Source organism: Andrographis paniculata, unplaced genomic scaffold (assembly GCF_009805555.1).
Source record: "Andrographis paniculata isolate CXL003 unplaced genomic scaffold, ASM980555v1 Contig66END, whole genome shotgun sequence".
In the NCBI taxonomy this organism is placed as follows: Eukaryota; Viridiplantae; Streptophyta; class Magnoliopsida; order Lamiales; family Acanthaceae; genus Andrographis; species Andrographis paniculata.
This window is the reverse complement of record NW_026137602.1, coordinates 3,050,906-3,067,113: the sequence shown is the minus strand read 5'-3', so window position 1 is coordinate 3,067,113 and position 16,208 is coordinate 3,050,906. Positions and strand designations below refer to the sequence as shown.

The following is a 16,208-nucleotide window of genomic DNA, read 5'->3' as shown; positions in this document are numbered from 1 at the left end:
TATATACTATTGTAGTGAGATATAGAATTTAAAATATTTTAAATAAATATTTTAAATTTTTAATCATATAGTATATTAATTTTTATTTTAAAAATATCAATACTGCTATTCATGTAAATAAATAAATAAACTAATATCACAAATCATTATCATTATATTATTAAATCTCATTAGTATCAAATTGGTCTATTTTCACTATTAAAAATAATACATATGTAACAGAAATTAGAACGGATGACGTCAGCTAAGAAAAATTTAAAGACGAAATTTAATAAATCAATTAATAAATTTTGTCGGACAGACGCAACCTAGATTGACTTGCGTCAAATTAAACAAGAGAGTGGCTCAAATGTTGATCTGATTCAACTTGATTGATGACTTGCAAGTTATGGAAGGTGGTGAATCTTTTAGGGTCTGTTTGTTGGGGGATTTTTCCCAAATTTTACTATTTATTTTATTTTTTCTTCTGAAAAATATCAAATCAAATATCTATTTCGTTTATCTCTAAGGTCATATTTATTGTACTTAATATTAAAAATATAATTATATTTGTATAATATTTTGTAATAATATCCTTCTATTAGTATTATAAGACGCTAATGAAAATATTTTTATAATTTTTTCATATCAATACACAAAAAGTAAATGAGAATTTTTTTTTTTTTTTTTTTTATGACGTCAGAATCCGCAGCCGCTGCCTGAAAGTGCGCACTCGGTAAACCCCTAGCCGAACCTAATACCGTGCAAACTAGACCCGACAGGCAAGAAACACTAAGCGAACTAGGCAGGTGACCTGAGGCGTCGGGGGTTTGAAACCATGACTTCACGGTCACACGCAACCCTACAACACCAGACCATCCCTTACGGGATGTAGGAAGAGATTATTGAATATCGAGAATGTGGAGATAGGGTGGATAGGTTTTGGGTTGAGAGATAAATCAAGAAATTAGTATGTTGATTGCTTGAGGTCTCTAACTCAATTGTATTTATATATATTTGTGCTTCAATCGTGGCGAGAGTGAATCTTGCGTGGTTATACCCTCCCAAATGTAGGTTAGTTAGAGCTCAACTAGGTTATTAGTTGTTCTGTATTTTCTGTTTTTGTCGTCACCAATATGTAATCACAGTGTGATTTGAGAGCGAACAACTAGTTTATATCGTGAGAAATTTTTATTTTTTATTCTTATTGCTGAGATATTATTAATATTTGATTTTGATCCATTTGGGCCAACAATACTCAACATTTTTATCAATTGTGTAATAAATTTGTTATCATACTTCTATCTTATTTTCACTTACTTTAAATTTATATTAAAATATTATTATTTTTTAATCTGTAGCCAAGCAAGGTCGCATAAGACCGGATGAATATTATTTTTTAATATATTACAAAATAAATAAATGGGTCATTTAAGTTTAATCGGATAAAATAATTTTTTTTCTCTTATAAAATATTATATTTATACTAATTCTTTTATTATTTTTAAATTATTAAAATTTTAAAAATAGTCTTATCCGAGTAAATTGTATCATTAGCGCGGATATACATATACAAATATTTGGGTGTATTTTTTTTTTCATAAATTTCATCAAATTTTTATTATTTATGACATTAATATCTATTTATATTATGTATGATTATTTTAATTTAAAAATTTTATTATTTAAATTTCAAACAAAAATTCAATCCTTCGAACAAACGCACTAAAGTTTTACGAACTATATCAAAAAAAAAAAAAACTCGAAATAGATACGTTAGCTTTTTTGAGTAAAGTCTTTTTTTTTTTTCTCCGAGTTCATAACGAGTTTTGTTTTACGAGTTGCAACCAATACGTGGCATGAAAATAAAATAATAAATAATAAATGAAAATCCACGTCATTATTATCGTCACCCATTTAAGCATCATCGTAGACATTCCGTGAATAAAGTAAGGATAAAAATGTAAATTGGTCATGCCAGCGTCATCCTTATCATCTATATGAAATAGTAAAACTTTCTAAATAATATATATATTAATTTTCACAGGTTTCCCACGCCTGAAAACGGCTATAAAAGGGAGGGGGTCCTTCCTATTCCCTCATCAATTGTCATAGTGAGCTTCTGAACGAAGGGTAAAACTTCGAGCATAACCGTCGCTCTGTTTGGAGGCGATTTCGTAGCGAAGGAGCATGTCTTTGATCAACGATCTCATCAATTTGGACCTCTCTGGGGAGAAATTCATTGCTGAATATATATGGTCAGTTGTTTCGAAATTTTTTGAACTTTTTGCTGCACATTATGGATTTGTTTTTTTGATATTTTGATATTCTGTTGTTTTTTTTTTGTTTTTTCTACTTTTATTAGCGATTTTGGGGTATCAAACTTGAATTTTTGGTAGGAAGTTCGATGTTTATGTTGGTTTTTGTTGATCGATCGAAGAAGTTAACGTTAAGTTAGAGGCAGTAGATGTTTCTTATGTTGTGATAGAGAGTTCTGGAACTTCTCGCTTCTTTTGTCATGGTGTTTTGCTTGTTGATCAATCATATAGTTTCTACGGAATCATTTACATGATGAAAAATTGGACATCGCTTTAGTTTCCTCGAAGATAGGAACCTTTTGTTATTCCAGATTTGAAGTGCGTCGTGTAACTGATTTTTCTATAAGGATTGTTAATTTGTTAGTGATCTTCACTAAGATCTATATTTTCGGTCCGCCTTTGATTGTTCATCAGGATTGGTGGATCTGGAATGGATCTCAGAAGCAAGGCTAGGGTACGCGTGCATCATTGATTTCATTTTTCTGTGGTTTTTTCAAGCTGCAATTTATTTTCCCCCAATCAAATGAAACAGACTCTCTCTGGTCCAATAACCGATCCTGCGAAGCTCCCGAAGTGGAACTATGACGGATCCAGCACAGGCCAAGCCCCTGGCGAAGACAGTGAAGTTATCCTTTAGTAAATTTCTCGAACTCTTTGCCATGATCTTCGCCATAGATACAGAGATCATTGTTCATATCCTTCCATTAATTTCTTTGCACATAGTCCTCAGGCAATTTTTCCAGATCCATTCCGGAGAGGAAACCACATACTTGTGAGCTCTTTATGCATCAAAATAAAGAAATTAAAAAAGCTTCATACGATCAGAATCTTACAATCGTTTGCTTTCGTTTCCCTCAGGTCATGTGCGATGCCTACACTCCTGCCGGGGAGCCAATTCCCACAAACAACAGGTGCAATGCTGCCAAGATTTTTAGCCATCCCAATGTCATTGCAGAGGAGCCGTGGTATGATTTTTAAAGCATCTTTCTAATTTCTAAAGTGTTGTCACAGTTAGTTAAGTTTGTGAACACAAAGTTGAAAATCGAAGTTCCCAAAATTCAGGTATGGCATCGAGCAAGAGTATACTCTGTTGCAGAAGGATCTCAAATGGCCTCTCGGATGGCCCGTTGGAGGATTCCCTGGACCGCAGGTAACAAAGGCTACGTTAGGATTTTTATCTAGGTGGTAAAAAAACTAGCAAACTAGTGTTTTGATTTTGGTTTTTGTTTTTGTTTTGAATAGTAAAATTTTATATTGAAATAGTTGTTGATGTGATATAAATATGTATTGATGTAATGTTTTAAATGTAAACACACATAACTATATAAAATTTTGCATATGGGATACTTGTATAAGAAAATTCAGTATAAATATATTTATAATTTAGTATATGTTATATTATAATTCAATATATATTGTATTATATGTAAATATATATGTTGATTATGTGTATAACATGTGATAATCTACCATGGTGATTTGACTGGATTAACTCAATATTGGAGCCATTAATTTTTTATTTTTAACATTTTCTCATACCGGTATTTTACATAAGGTCATAGCTTGCCCACTACTCTATATTTATCATATATCCTTGGTTCCATTTTTGCAGTTGCTAAAAATCAGTAATTTTACTTCAACCATAAACTTCAATTTTTACTCTAAAATGTGTATTCCCCCTATTCTTCTTTTATATTATTTTATATAACTTTTCATATTTATAAATTACACCCCAACTTTAGTTTATTTTTACATTAGATCCATACACATATAATTTATAAATTATTTAAAAATTACATATATAAAAATTAACATTTATAATTAATAACTATTACAAATAAAATAATTTTAAATAAATAATTAAATGCTATCACTTTTTAAAAAAATAAAAATTATATCACTTTTGAAACAGTAAAATTATATATCGATTTAAAAAATAAAATTATATATTACTTTTCAAAAACTAAAATTATATCACTTTTAAAAAATAAAATTATACATTATTTTTCAAAAATAAAATAAAATTATATACAACTTTTTAAAATATAAAATTATATATCATTTACTTAAAAAATTAAAATTACAAAATACACCAAAAAAATACCAAAAATATAAAAAACTCCACAAAAACTCCACTCAAAAAATGGAGTGGAGTAATAGTGTTACTCCAAAAATAGAATAACACTGTGGATTCGTCCAAAAATGGGGGTATTTGGGGGTTGGTTGGAGGAGTTCTTAAATTCTATTGACCTGATCAAAACTACAAATGTGTTGACCATCTATTCTTAGGGACCGTACTACTGTGGGATTGGTGCTGAAAAAGCCTTTGGTCGAGACATAGTCGATGCTCACTATAAAGCGTGTCTCTACGCAGGGATCAACATCAGTGGCATCAATGGAGAAGTTATGCCTGGCCAGGTAATTACATAACTCAAAAACGAAGAGGGTTTTTTGTTTAGTATTTTGATTAAAAAAAAAATAATATTTTATATTAAATATTAATTTTTATGAAATATTTATATACATTTATTGATGCTTTTGCTCTTCTCACTCTTCGATTAAACAGTGGGAATTCCAAGTCGGCCCTTCCGTGGGAATCTCTGCTGGTGATCAGCTATGGGTGGCTCGATACATTCTAGAGGTACTTACCTACCACCATAATTCATTTTGCAAATGCTACATTTTGAATATTTTATTTACTGTTTTAGATTATTTTTCTATTATTTGAGTGTGAATCTGTCTATATAAAATTCATATTGCATAGCCCCGATTTTATTATTAATAATACACGAATATGTTTGATTGTAATTTGAAATTTATTTAAAATAAGATATTAAATTTAAATTTTGAAAAAAAAATACTAATATAATTTTATTGAAATATGTGCAGAATAATTAATATGGTATTAAAATAGTATTTCTTCAAATTGAAATGTACCCAAAAACTTCTTCAACTTGAGATTCTACGTATGCATCTCAAACTTACTTCATACTTTAGCAGCGTTACGAGCTATGAGCTATGCTGCTCGACTCTAATTCTATTGTGAGCATTGTTTTCAATTTTAACTGAATTAAGAGCGTTTTTTATTACTCTAGTTTTGTTAATAGTCTTTCGACTTTAATTCGGTGGACATTGGCTGCATCATCTCCAAACTCTTTTTGCAAATTCCGAAATATTTGATTTAGATTATACTTTTAATCATACACATATATATATATATCTTAGATAATGATGCTATTATTTGCATATATACTATTTGAAATGTAGTAACATAATAATTTTGTGTGGACAGAGGATCACTGAGATTGCTGGTGTGGTCGTCTCCTTCGATCCTAAGCCTATTCAGGTTAAGCCTACACAAATTCCACACCTCTTATCCATTGCTACTGCATCTTACTAGCAAAATGCCAATCTCGATCTTTACCCTTTCCCATCGATTCTTTTTCCAGGGCGACTGGAATGGCGCCGGTGCTCATACAAACTACAGGTGCACAAATTAAATCGATCTTTAAATCCATCTTATCCACTATCATTCTTGTTGGTTGACTCCTCGTTATGTATATCTCAAACAATTTAAATTTTCGGTCATTTACATCTTTTAATTCTTTTAACATACATTTATAGCACCAAGTCCATGAGAGATGAAGGAGGCTACGAGGTGATCAAAAAAGCTATCGAAAAGCTCGGCCGGAGACACAAAGAACACATCGCCGCTTACGGAGAAGGCAACGAGCGTCGCCTCACTGGGAAGCACGAAACAGCTGACATCAACACTTTCTTATGGGTAAGTAAAAACTGGGAGATTTTATGTACACAGATATTTTTAATTTTCTTTTTTCAAAATAAAAAATAAAAAAATAAAAATTGACATTAAATAGTAATGTTTTTTATTTATTTTTGCTGTGGTTTTTGAAGGGCGTGGCGAACCGTGGAGCCTCCATTAGAGTGGGAAGGGAGACAGAAAAAGATGGAAAAGGTTATTTCGAGGATAGGAGGCCTGCATCGAACATGGACCCGTATGTCGTGACTTCCATGATTGCGGACACTACAATTCTTTGGCACCCATGAAATAAAGGTACCATCGACCTCAATATTCCCATCATATATATATATATATATGTTTTTAGTGTTTTTACGAAATCTGTGTCGAGATGTTTTATTTTAAGCATTCTGCTGTATATTAGTATATGTTTTAGACGATGAGGTGAGGTTTAAATCTGTTCGTTGCCATAATAATAATAATAATACAAAAAATTAAATTAAATTAATGCATTACATAAATATCTGTAAAATTACTGATATGTTTTATGTTGTCCCTTTTGAAAAGGTTTTTTTTTTTTTTTTTTTTTTTTTTTTTTTTTTTTTTTAGTTTTAGAGTAAAAAATAATAATATTTTATTGGTGAGTAGATTTTGATATTTTTGCTCTCTTGACTTTTTACATACGATGATATATTTGTAATTTAAATAAAAATTAAAAGTATTTTTGTATTAATTGGTGATTATTTTTACTAAAAACGTAAATTGATACTTTTGAATAATACGAACGAAAATAGTAAAAAAAGTACGTTGAATTAGGAGGGAAGCAGTATATCTTAGTTAAAATTTCTTATAGTATGGAAAGTTTGCACCATATTCTGGCTTAAAAAATGTATAAAGTTTTCTAGTATTTTAAAAAATATTACCCAAAATCCCCTTAAAATTGTATACAACCCTCTCGAATTTTCGAAAATATTGCACTAAGAAAAATTGTGCAACGTTTTGAAAATATAACGAGTTTCATACAATTAATGATTTAAAAATTGATGCCTATTTTTCAAAATTACAAGTGGGTTATAAATAATTTTTTCTAAATCCTATATTTTAGAAGTACATTAATATTTTTTTTATTAGTAAAAAATAAGTCTGACTAGTACATTGTGCAAATTTGATGTGATGAGATAAATCAACCTAGCCTTAGGCAACTTATTTGACTTCATTTAACCTAAAATTAATTTTGATATAGTAATAGAAATCGTATCAAGACCTCGAGATACTTTGAGATGGACTGGGCCGGCCCATTCAAGTTGTTAAGAGTTCAGCTTATGTATAAAAATTATCTATGTATATTTATTTAATTTTGGAATGGGCTCAATTGATCCAAATTTAATAAAATCCGAATATGACCCATGTATTAGCTCGGAAGAAATAGGTTCAAACTTAAATTTATTACTCCTCTTGTCCTAAAATATATTTGCACGGTTTTTTAGGTGATTGTCTTTTTGTTATTAATTGACAAATTTGTCCTTAATTACAAGAGATTGAAAGTAATACATGAATGAATGATAAAAATGTAAAATTTGTGTTTAAAAAATAAAATAGAACAATAGTTGTTGGACGTCCAAAAAAAAAAAAGTAAATATTAGTTTGTGGACAAATAGAGAATATAATTAGTCTAATTGTAAGTGAGGTTGAAATGGATTGGGCTAACCCAAACCTACATAGGCTTGGCCCACTAAACCCCCACCTATTTTCTTTTTAAAATTGACACAATTCAAAATATATAATATAAATTATATTATTTTTTTAAAAAAGTTAGCATTCAAAAATTATTATTTTTTATACAACCGATATAATTTCTCACCTCATAAATAAAAAATAAAAAATAAAAAAAATTCAAATTGAAACCAAAATACTAAACAAACAATCGCATCCTTAACATCATTAAATTATGATTTCGCTTGTTGGTATTCTTTTTTTTTTTTTCTTTTACTGGAATCTGCCTTCTTCGATGTCGACGAATCACGTTGTTGTTGTTGTTCTTCGCCTTTATTTTCTTGAATAATCTCTACGTTTGACGATCATACCTTGCAAGTTATGAAACAATATGTGTAATTAGAATCCTTGAGTTTCTTGTTGCAATGGCAAACACTTTTTATGACATTGATTCGGCTTGGTGACAATATTTTCATCCGAGCTTTGAGGTTTGGGGAATACGACGATCTTGTTGTTGTTCATGTATTATTAGATGCTGGATATATTGAATATATTTTATATGTCGGTTGTGAAAATCATTGTCCTCCTCCAAGGCGTGCAAACCTTCAATACTTCAAAATTTTTATACCATTAAATCAGCGAATTATCAAATACTTGAATATGTATATGCATAAATATAAAGTATGTCTATACGTCAAATTTGTTAAATCTTGATAAAATTCAATAATCGAGTGAAAAAGCCATAATGAAGAATAATATTTTTATATATACAAAATGAAAGCTTTTATAATTATATATTTTATTTTTATGGTACTTTTAAAACATACAAAAACATAAACTATAACATTGATATTAATATTATCTAAAACATATATGTCATATCATAAGTGTTTAGAATGTTAATTAATTATCTCATATAGCTTTTTTAATAATTATTTTTTTAAAATAAAAATGCTACGTACACTACATAAAGATGGTATAAATAATTAAAATATTTATTTAACAAGTTACAATTTTATATTAAAAATTTAACTAATATTTTATTAAAATATTTACTAAGCTTATATTCTTTCAAACTGAAAATAAGGGACTATTTTTCAAAAATATAATCAAAAAATATTATTTAATAAACAAAGAATAATTACACACATACAATAAAAAGTTAACAATTGAAGCATACAAAATACAAAATTCCTATAACACCATCACAATCTATCATGCTTAATAGAAATATAAAAAAAATAAACACACACTATAAACAAACCCTAATAACAAAAAACTTTTAATTTTTTTTCTATAATATAAATAAAAACAACAATACATACACAAGTTTATACTTTTATATATTGAAAGATCCATATAATATGACCATAATAGGAAATCCAAATAATACTCCCTCCGTCCCACATACCGTGTCTGCTACACCGTAGACACGGTATTTTAGTAGGGGTATAATTAATAGATAATTAAGAATGTATCAGTGAAAATAATTATTTGCTAATATAAATAATTATAAATTAAAATTAAGACAACTAATTAGTTTAATTAAAATGTTAAAAAAATAAATTAAAAAGTTTAAAATGAGATTAAAGTGTGTAATCATTTTCCAATAAAGGAAAGTGACATGGTATATGGGACGGACAGAAACGACAACATGGACATGATATATGGAACGGGGGGAGTATTATTTTACTTCAAAAATATATATTATAAAAAAAAAAAAAAAACACATTTAGTAAAATATTTGTATGCTACCTCTCGTATAGAGCCAATATAAAATAATACGACAATTTGACACGAATCCAATACAAAGATAGTTATGAATTTCAAGTTAATTATGTATACAGATCAATACTTGAACTAGTCGAATTAAGATTAACACAGCTAACTCGCCTCCACTATTTCTTCTTAAAAACATGTATGTCGTTAGTGTCTTGCATTGCCGTTAGTTATTACCCGCGATTGGCCAAAGTCTAGATTTGCATAATATTCAAAATTATATATTGTTTAATGGCAGCGATTAAATTCAGCATTGTGTAAACAATACGCAATGTGCTAATAGAATTATTATTGACAGCATATTATTTGTATTAATATAATACAAATACAATATATGTTATAGTCTCACACAACATATACAACAGTTAATTTTAGTATATGACATACTTTTATACAATACATATTGGGTGTGTTTGTTTGGAGGTTTGGATTTTGAATTGAAATTTGAATAGTAAAATTTTTGAATTAGAATAGTTGTACGATGTGATATAAATAGATGTTGATGTGATGTTTTGAATGTAAAATTGATTTTTAGTATAACATAAAAAATGAAAAATAAGTATTTGATTTGATGTTTTTTAAGGAAAAAAATTGGATGAATAGTAGAAATCTGGGTAAATCCCCCAAAAGAACACACCCATTATGTTTAAGTTATGAATAAATATGTATTGTTTTTACATTTTAAAAATTTGTTTAAAATAAATATAAATATCATATATTTAATATTTGTTTAGTTCGATCTCAAATTTTAAGAATTTTTTGAATTATGCTAACCAAATCAAATATATCTATATATTTTTATATTCATGTTACTAATTATAGCTTGCTTTTGGGCTGAGTTAAAATATAACTACAAAATGGTCAAATGCCCACCACCCAATAGCCATTGGTCCAATAGCTATTACCAAATTTAAAAATTGAAATCAAACCCCTTAAAAATTAATATTTTCTATTTTCTATTTTTCTAAATTTTAGTATTTATTTTAAAACAATTAATTTAAGATTTGATTTTATATAAATATTTATTATGTAGAAATTATATAGATAATAATTAATTAGATTGTTACAATATAAAATAATTCATTTAATAAATAATTAAATTTTAAATTATAAAAATATTGAGGCATTAGATAATAAGATACTAGTTAAATTAAATATAATTATATAATAAAAATACAAAATTTAAAATATAAATATACTATATAATTATATTTTTTTACCATTAATACTTATTTATTTTTATTTTTATTAATATTTTATTTTATTTTTTATAAAATTTTAATTATAAATATATTACTCCCTCTATTCCAACTACATAGTCTCATTTTTCTCCGTATCATATCATTCTTTAAAAAACTTGTTACACATTTAATTTTATTTTAAAATTTTAACTAATATTTTTTTAAAATTTAATTTAATTAATGAATTATTTTAATATTAATTTATAATTAAAATAATTATTTTTATTAATATACAATTAAAAAAAACACACTATTATAATAAATGTCAAACCTCCGGTTCAAAAAATAAACCGGCGGTTGGGAACGGAATGGGCAACTCTACCTAAACCCTACACACCCACACGGCCACACTTCGCAAACACATCGACGCCGTCACGCCGCCGACGCCGACGCAACCTGGTTGTAATCTTCGACTGAAAGTTCGAACCAGGGACCAATTTCAGCTAATTTTCAGTCGAACCAGGTTCCTCAGTCACTCGAAGAAGAATCCCAAAATCTTCAACCCTAATTACGGCTAATTTTTAATGGAGAGCGAGCTCAGCAGCAAGGGCGACCAGGTTCCTCAGTCACTCGAGTCTGTATCAATTTCCGATCAGCCCAAGTAATGATAAGCTTTTTACTTTTGATTTGGCGACTTTTACGGGGAATGATATCTCGACGTTAATCGGTTTGATGAAATTACTGCAGAATGAGTGTGAAAGAGAGGTTCGATATAATAAGGAGCATTGGCGAAGAGTGCATACAGGAGGACGAGTTAGAGAGATTGCTAGCGAACAAGCCTCAACCCATTTGCTATGATGGATTTGAACCCTCTGGCCGAATGCATATTGCTCAGGTCTCTTACTTTCTCTCGATCTTCATTTTGGCTCTCTTAAAATGCTCATTGGAGGATGATCAGTTAATTTGGTAGATTCAATTTTGTTCAAAGTTTGTTGCTTGTTCCTAGTGAATAGTGTTTTGATTTACCCTTTTCTTTTGTATCTGCCCTACTAGTCCATAATTTATTAGGTTTGGTGTTTTTGAATTCAGTGTAGAAACTTGTATTTGGAAAAAAATGTTAGTTCTATAGTTTGTTCGTACTCTCTGCCAAATGTTGACATGATGAAGACGAAATCCATGGTAGGCATACAGCTTCATCTGATACTATTTGCCTTTATTTTACCATCTTTGGTTTGGCTATGTAGCTTGGCAGTTTCTTGTGGAATCTCATTCTGTTGTGATTGATTTGGAACTTAGAATTTTGTTAACAATTACCATATATAAAAATTACCGACTTTCCGTGATTCTTATTCATGGTGAATGTTGCATTTTTTGTCTTAACAAATAATCATAACAATATAAATGAAGAAAGCTTCAAATGGTTTCAAGCTGGTGTGTTTATGCGGGGGTTTAGATTTTGGATTGAGATTTGAATAGTAAAAATTTTGAATTTGAATAGTTGTATGATGTGATATAAATATGTATTGATGTGATGTTTTGAATGTAAAATTAATTTTTAGTATAATATAATAAATGAAAAATAAGTATTTGATTTGTTGTTTTTGAGGGGCAAAAATTTTGAAGGATAGTGTAGATTTGCCAAAATCTTGTAAAAGAACATGTATAGAAAGGCTAGCTTCAGTAAATGTTGAAACTGAGTGATTCTCAATTCTTAGTGATCTTCTCTATTTGCGTCTGCGAAACATTTCTATGCAGGGAGTTCTGAAAGCAATTAATGTGAACAAGTTGACTTCAGCTGGCTGCAGAGTGAGAATTTGGATCGCAGATTGGTTTGCACAGCTGAACAATAAAATGGGCGGCGACTTAAAGAAAATTCAAGTGGTAGGGCAATACTTGATTGAAATATGGAAAGCTGTAGGAATGAACATTGAAGGAGGTCAAGTAGAGTTTCTATGGTCTTCGGAGGAGATAAATGCCCGGGCTCATGAGTACTGGCCCCTTGTAATGGACATAGCGCGGAGGAACAATCTTCCAAGGATCGTGAGGTATGGATTTTATTTTCCGGTTTTATAATTGCACATTCATTGCATAGCCTGTCTCTATCTTGTTTTATAAAAAACTTGTTCAGGTGCTGCCAAATTATGGGCCGTTCGGAGCAAGACGAATTGACAGCTGCTCAAATTTTCTACCCATGCATGCAGTGCGCCGATATATTTTTTCTGAAGGTGATGTGTGGATATTATTATTAAGTGTTTCGGTGAATATGCTTATGTGAACTTGTACTTGTCCCATTTGGTTTGTATGGTGGAGTTTCATGTATGTTAGTTACAATTTTCTGTTGTATATAGATTGTAGTTCATGATTTGTACTAAAATATTACTTCGTGTAATTGGTGATACAATTATCGACAGTAGGTTCATTACCATGTTTGAATTTCAACCACCTCTGGTTTCTAGAAAGTGTTTCACATATAATGATGAAAAGTTCTGTGTTTGCTTGTAATGGGTACATTTGATCAGCTCAAACAATCGACAAGATGAGAATAAATAAAGAATGCTATGCTGCATTTCTGCTGTTTTTGGATGAGATGATGTTCTTCCTTTTCGTTTTCTTGTGATTCCCTTTTCTGACATAGTATTTAAATCCACATTTAATGTGTTGACCATTAGAATATTTGGGAGGCATCTAGCAACACCAATGAATCAAATATATATATATATATACAATTATACATGTATAGTTTGTTTGAATTGATCCATTCTGCTAATGTTGATCGTCTCTGCATAATAGTGGATTGCTGCATGAATTGATTTAACACTGGTTTAAAATTCCTACGTAGTTAAAATATTATTGCTTCATGACGAAACAGGCTGATATCTGCCAGTTGGGCATGGACCAACGGAAAGTGAATATGCTTGCAAGGGAGTACTGTGATGACATCAAAAGGAAAAACAAACCTATTATACTCTCTCACCGTAAGCATCTGGTTTTTTGTAAATTTATTATCGAACCTCGTGTTAAAATTAAAAATATTATATCGTAAGTAACTTTTGTATAATACCTTTGAAATGCAGATATGCTCCCGGGTTTGCAGGAAGGGCAGGAGAAGATGTCAAAAAGTGATCCATCGTCTTCCATCTACATGGAGGATGAAGAGGTGATTTCATATTACAATTTACTAATACGCAACCAGTTTTCTTTTCCCTATTTAAAGCTACGTCCATCCCTGGTTCATATCTCACGGAGTTTCTATCTATTCAACAATGACGAGTGTTTTTAGGCTGATGTGAACTTGAAGATAAAAAAAGCTTTTTGCCCTCCTAAAGTGGTGGAAAAGAATCCGTGTCTGGAGTACGTCAAATACATAGTCCTCCCATGGTTCAACGAATTCACGGTTGAGAGAAAACCTGAGAATGGAGGAAACAAGTAAGCATGTATTCATGGATTCCTATTGCTTGTTTCTGGTTAAGTTCCATAGCTGGTTCGTTTTTCAAAGTTGTTCTTTGAATTCGGTTTTTAGTTTAGGATGTTGCCTGCAAAAAAAATTTCATCTGTCGTGTTCAGGACCTTCAAGAGTTTCAAAGAGTTAGCTGACGATTATGAGAGTGGGGAACTGCATCCGGGGGATCTCAAACCTGCTCTTGCAAAAGCAATAAACAAGATCCTGCAGGTCCTATTTAATGCTCTGTTAATTTATTTATTGTGGTTAAAATTGCTTTAAATATTTTTCTTTAAAGTAACGTAATCACAAATGCTTGATTACATGAAGGCCTTGGTATAACTAAGTGCTAAATGCATCATCCCTTGTAGAATTTTCATGTTTCTTTGAATGATAAGCCATGTGAAATATTTTAATATAATTGACAAAATGTTGGGAGCAAATGATTTCATTTTGGTGGTAATTTGTGTAGCTTTTAGTAAATTCAAGGGGCTTATTTTCATATTATGTTTTGTTGAGAAATACGACCACTTTAGGAGTAACTTTTATTTAAATTATTCTTCTCTTGTTAGCTAGTCGGGTTATTCTCTTGACTTTTGGTTTGTTGGGCAGCCTGTGCGCGATCACTTTAACAATGATCCGAAAGCTAAGGACTTGGTGAAAAGAGTGAAGGTATCTATCTTTCTCCCTTGACTTGCTTTTTTTTTATTGTAATTAATGCACGATTATGCTTTGTAAGTAGTGCAATTCGACAACTAAATAATAACTCAATCCCGATACCCCTCTCAACCAATATTTCCGTTGCTGAGCGGCGAATATGCTATCTATCTATTCTTTGATCGCGTGTCTATCATTCATTTTAAATCTAGAAATCGGTTGAAATGATGATTGCAATACAATAGTGGTTAGTGGTGTTATTTGCAAATGGCTATACTCATACACATACTTGTGTTCTTTGACATATATATATTTCTAAAAATCTCACTAACATTAAAAGAGTATCTTTTCTGAGATGAGATGGGATGAGGTTAAAAATGTGCAATCAGCCTAGTAGCCTGTCATTCTTAGATCCCGTAGAAAATGCTTCTTTTATGCCTCGGGTATTAGCCACAGCTTGTATTCATTCAGCAATTGAAAATGCTGCTTTCTTCTTAGAACTGTAAAAGAAGAGAGAATAAAGTAGCTTAAGCTATTCCTATATGACACACACACACATAAACACATGTCTTTTAGTTAATTTTTCCATTTGGTTATGATTATTGAATCTTATGTTATATGTATTGATGCAGAGCTATAAGGTGACAAGATGATGATGTATGTCTCTCTAGTGCTTGTAGCAGCTGGATGGATATGCAGATTTTTGGTGGTTCTGTGCCCTTTAGTAGTCAAGAAATCTTATATATATATACTAAAGGAGGGAGACAATAGATCCATATTGATTTATTTAAAAAAGTAACATTGGAATTGGAGTGATATGTGTATGGGCATAATATTTGATGCTTTGATACTCTGATATTAATTTCTTGGATTGATTGCTCTGCTCTCTCTCTCTCTATATATTAAAGCACTGTTGAATGAAAAACTTCATACTATACTCTGCACAGAGAGAGGATGCACTATTACTATTATTATTATTTTATTATTATTATTAGAGTAAATTGCTTAATATTTGAAAAAATTTTAGGTTATTGAACATGTTAGACAACTAATTTGATAGATTAATTTTTTAAAATAGTTTATTAGTTAATTTCTAGAATGTTATATACCTTAGTGATTTTTTATTTCTTTATATTATATAGTGATTTTAATAATTTTTTTTATTATTATTGCACAATTATTTTTTATATAAAACCAAAAGCAAAATTCATTAATCAATACAATATTACTTCTTCGAAATTTATTTTTATTTTCTTTTCTTATTTTCATTTAAATTTATATATGTTTCGCGATTTAGTAAAAAAAATATCCTTTTTTTACTTTTTTGCTATCCAAAAAAATAAAAAAAAAAATTATTTTTATTTAGTTTTTTTTTTAAATTC

General features: G+C 29.7%; 2 protein-coding genes across 2 annotated transcripts; both read left to right on the top strand.

Moving 5' to 3' along the window:
• Positions 1 to 2,068: 2,068 nt before the first annotated feature.
• On the top strand, positions 2,069 to 6,581 carry LOC127263064 (glutamine synthetase nodule isozyme-like). Its single transcript, XM_051292000.1, has 12 exons — positions 2,069 to 2,237; positions 2,712 to 2,751; positions 2,830 to 2,933; positions 3,021 to 3,069; positions 3,156 to 3,262; positions 3,360 to 3,447; positions 4,587 to 4,715; positions 4,864 to 4,938; positions 5,590 to 5,643; positions 5,747 to 5,784; positions 5,922 to 6,081; positions 6,213 to 6,581. Exons 1-12 carry the CDS (start codon positions 2,170 to 2,172, stop codon positions 6,363 to 6,365), a joined length of 1,065 nt encoding a protein of 354 aa, XP_051147957.1. The 5' UTR covers positions 2,069 to 2,169; the 3' UTR covers positions 6,366 to 6,581.
• Positions 6,582 to 11,117: 4,536 nt separating this feature from the next.
• Positions 11,118 to 15,712, top strand: LOC127263173 (tyrosine--tRNA ligase 1, cytoplasmic-like). The gene is made up of 10 exons (XM_051292181.1): positions 11,118 to 11,391; positions 11,478 to 11,625; positions 12,486 to 12,775; positions 12,859 to 12,955; positions 13,600 to 13,705; positions 13,805 to 13,887; positions 14,011 to 14,156; positions 14,295 to 14,400; positions 14,782 to 14,841; positions 15,459 to 15,712. The coding sequence occupies exons 1-10, from the start codon at positions 11,315 to 11,317 to the stop codon at positions 15,477 to 15,479; spliced, it is 1,134 nt and encodes a 377-aa protein (XP_051148138.1). The 5' UTR covers positions 11,118 to 11,314; the 3' UTR covers positions 15,480 to 15,712.
• The last annotated feature ends 496 nt before the right edge of the window (positions 15,713 to 16,208 follow it).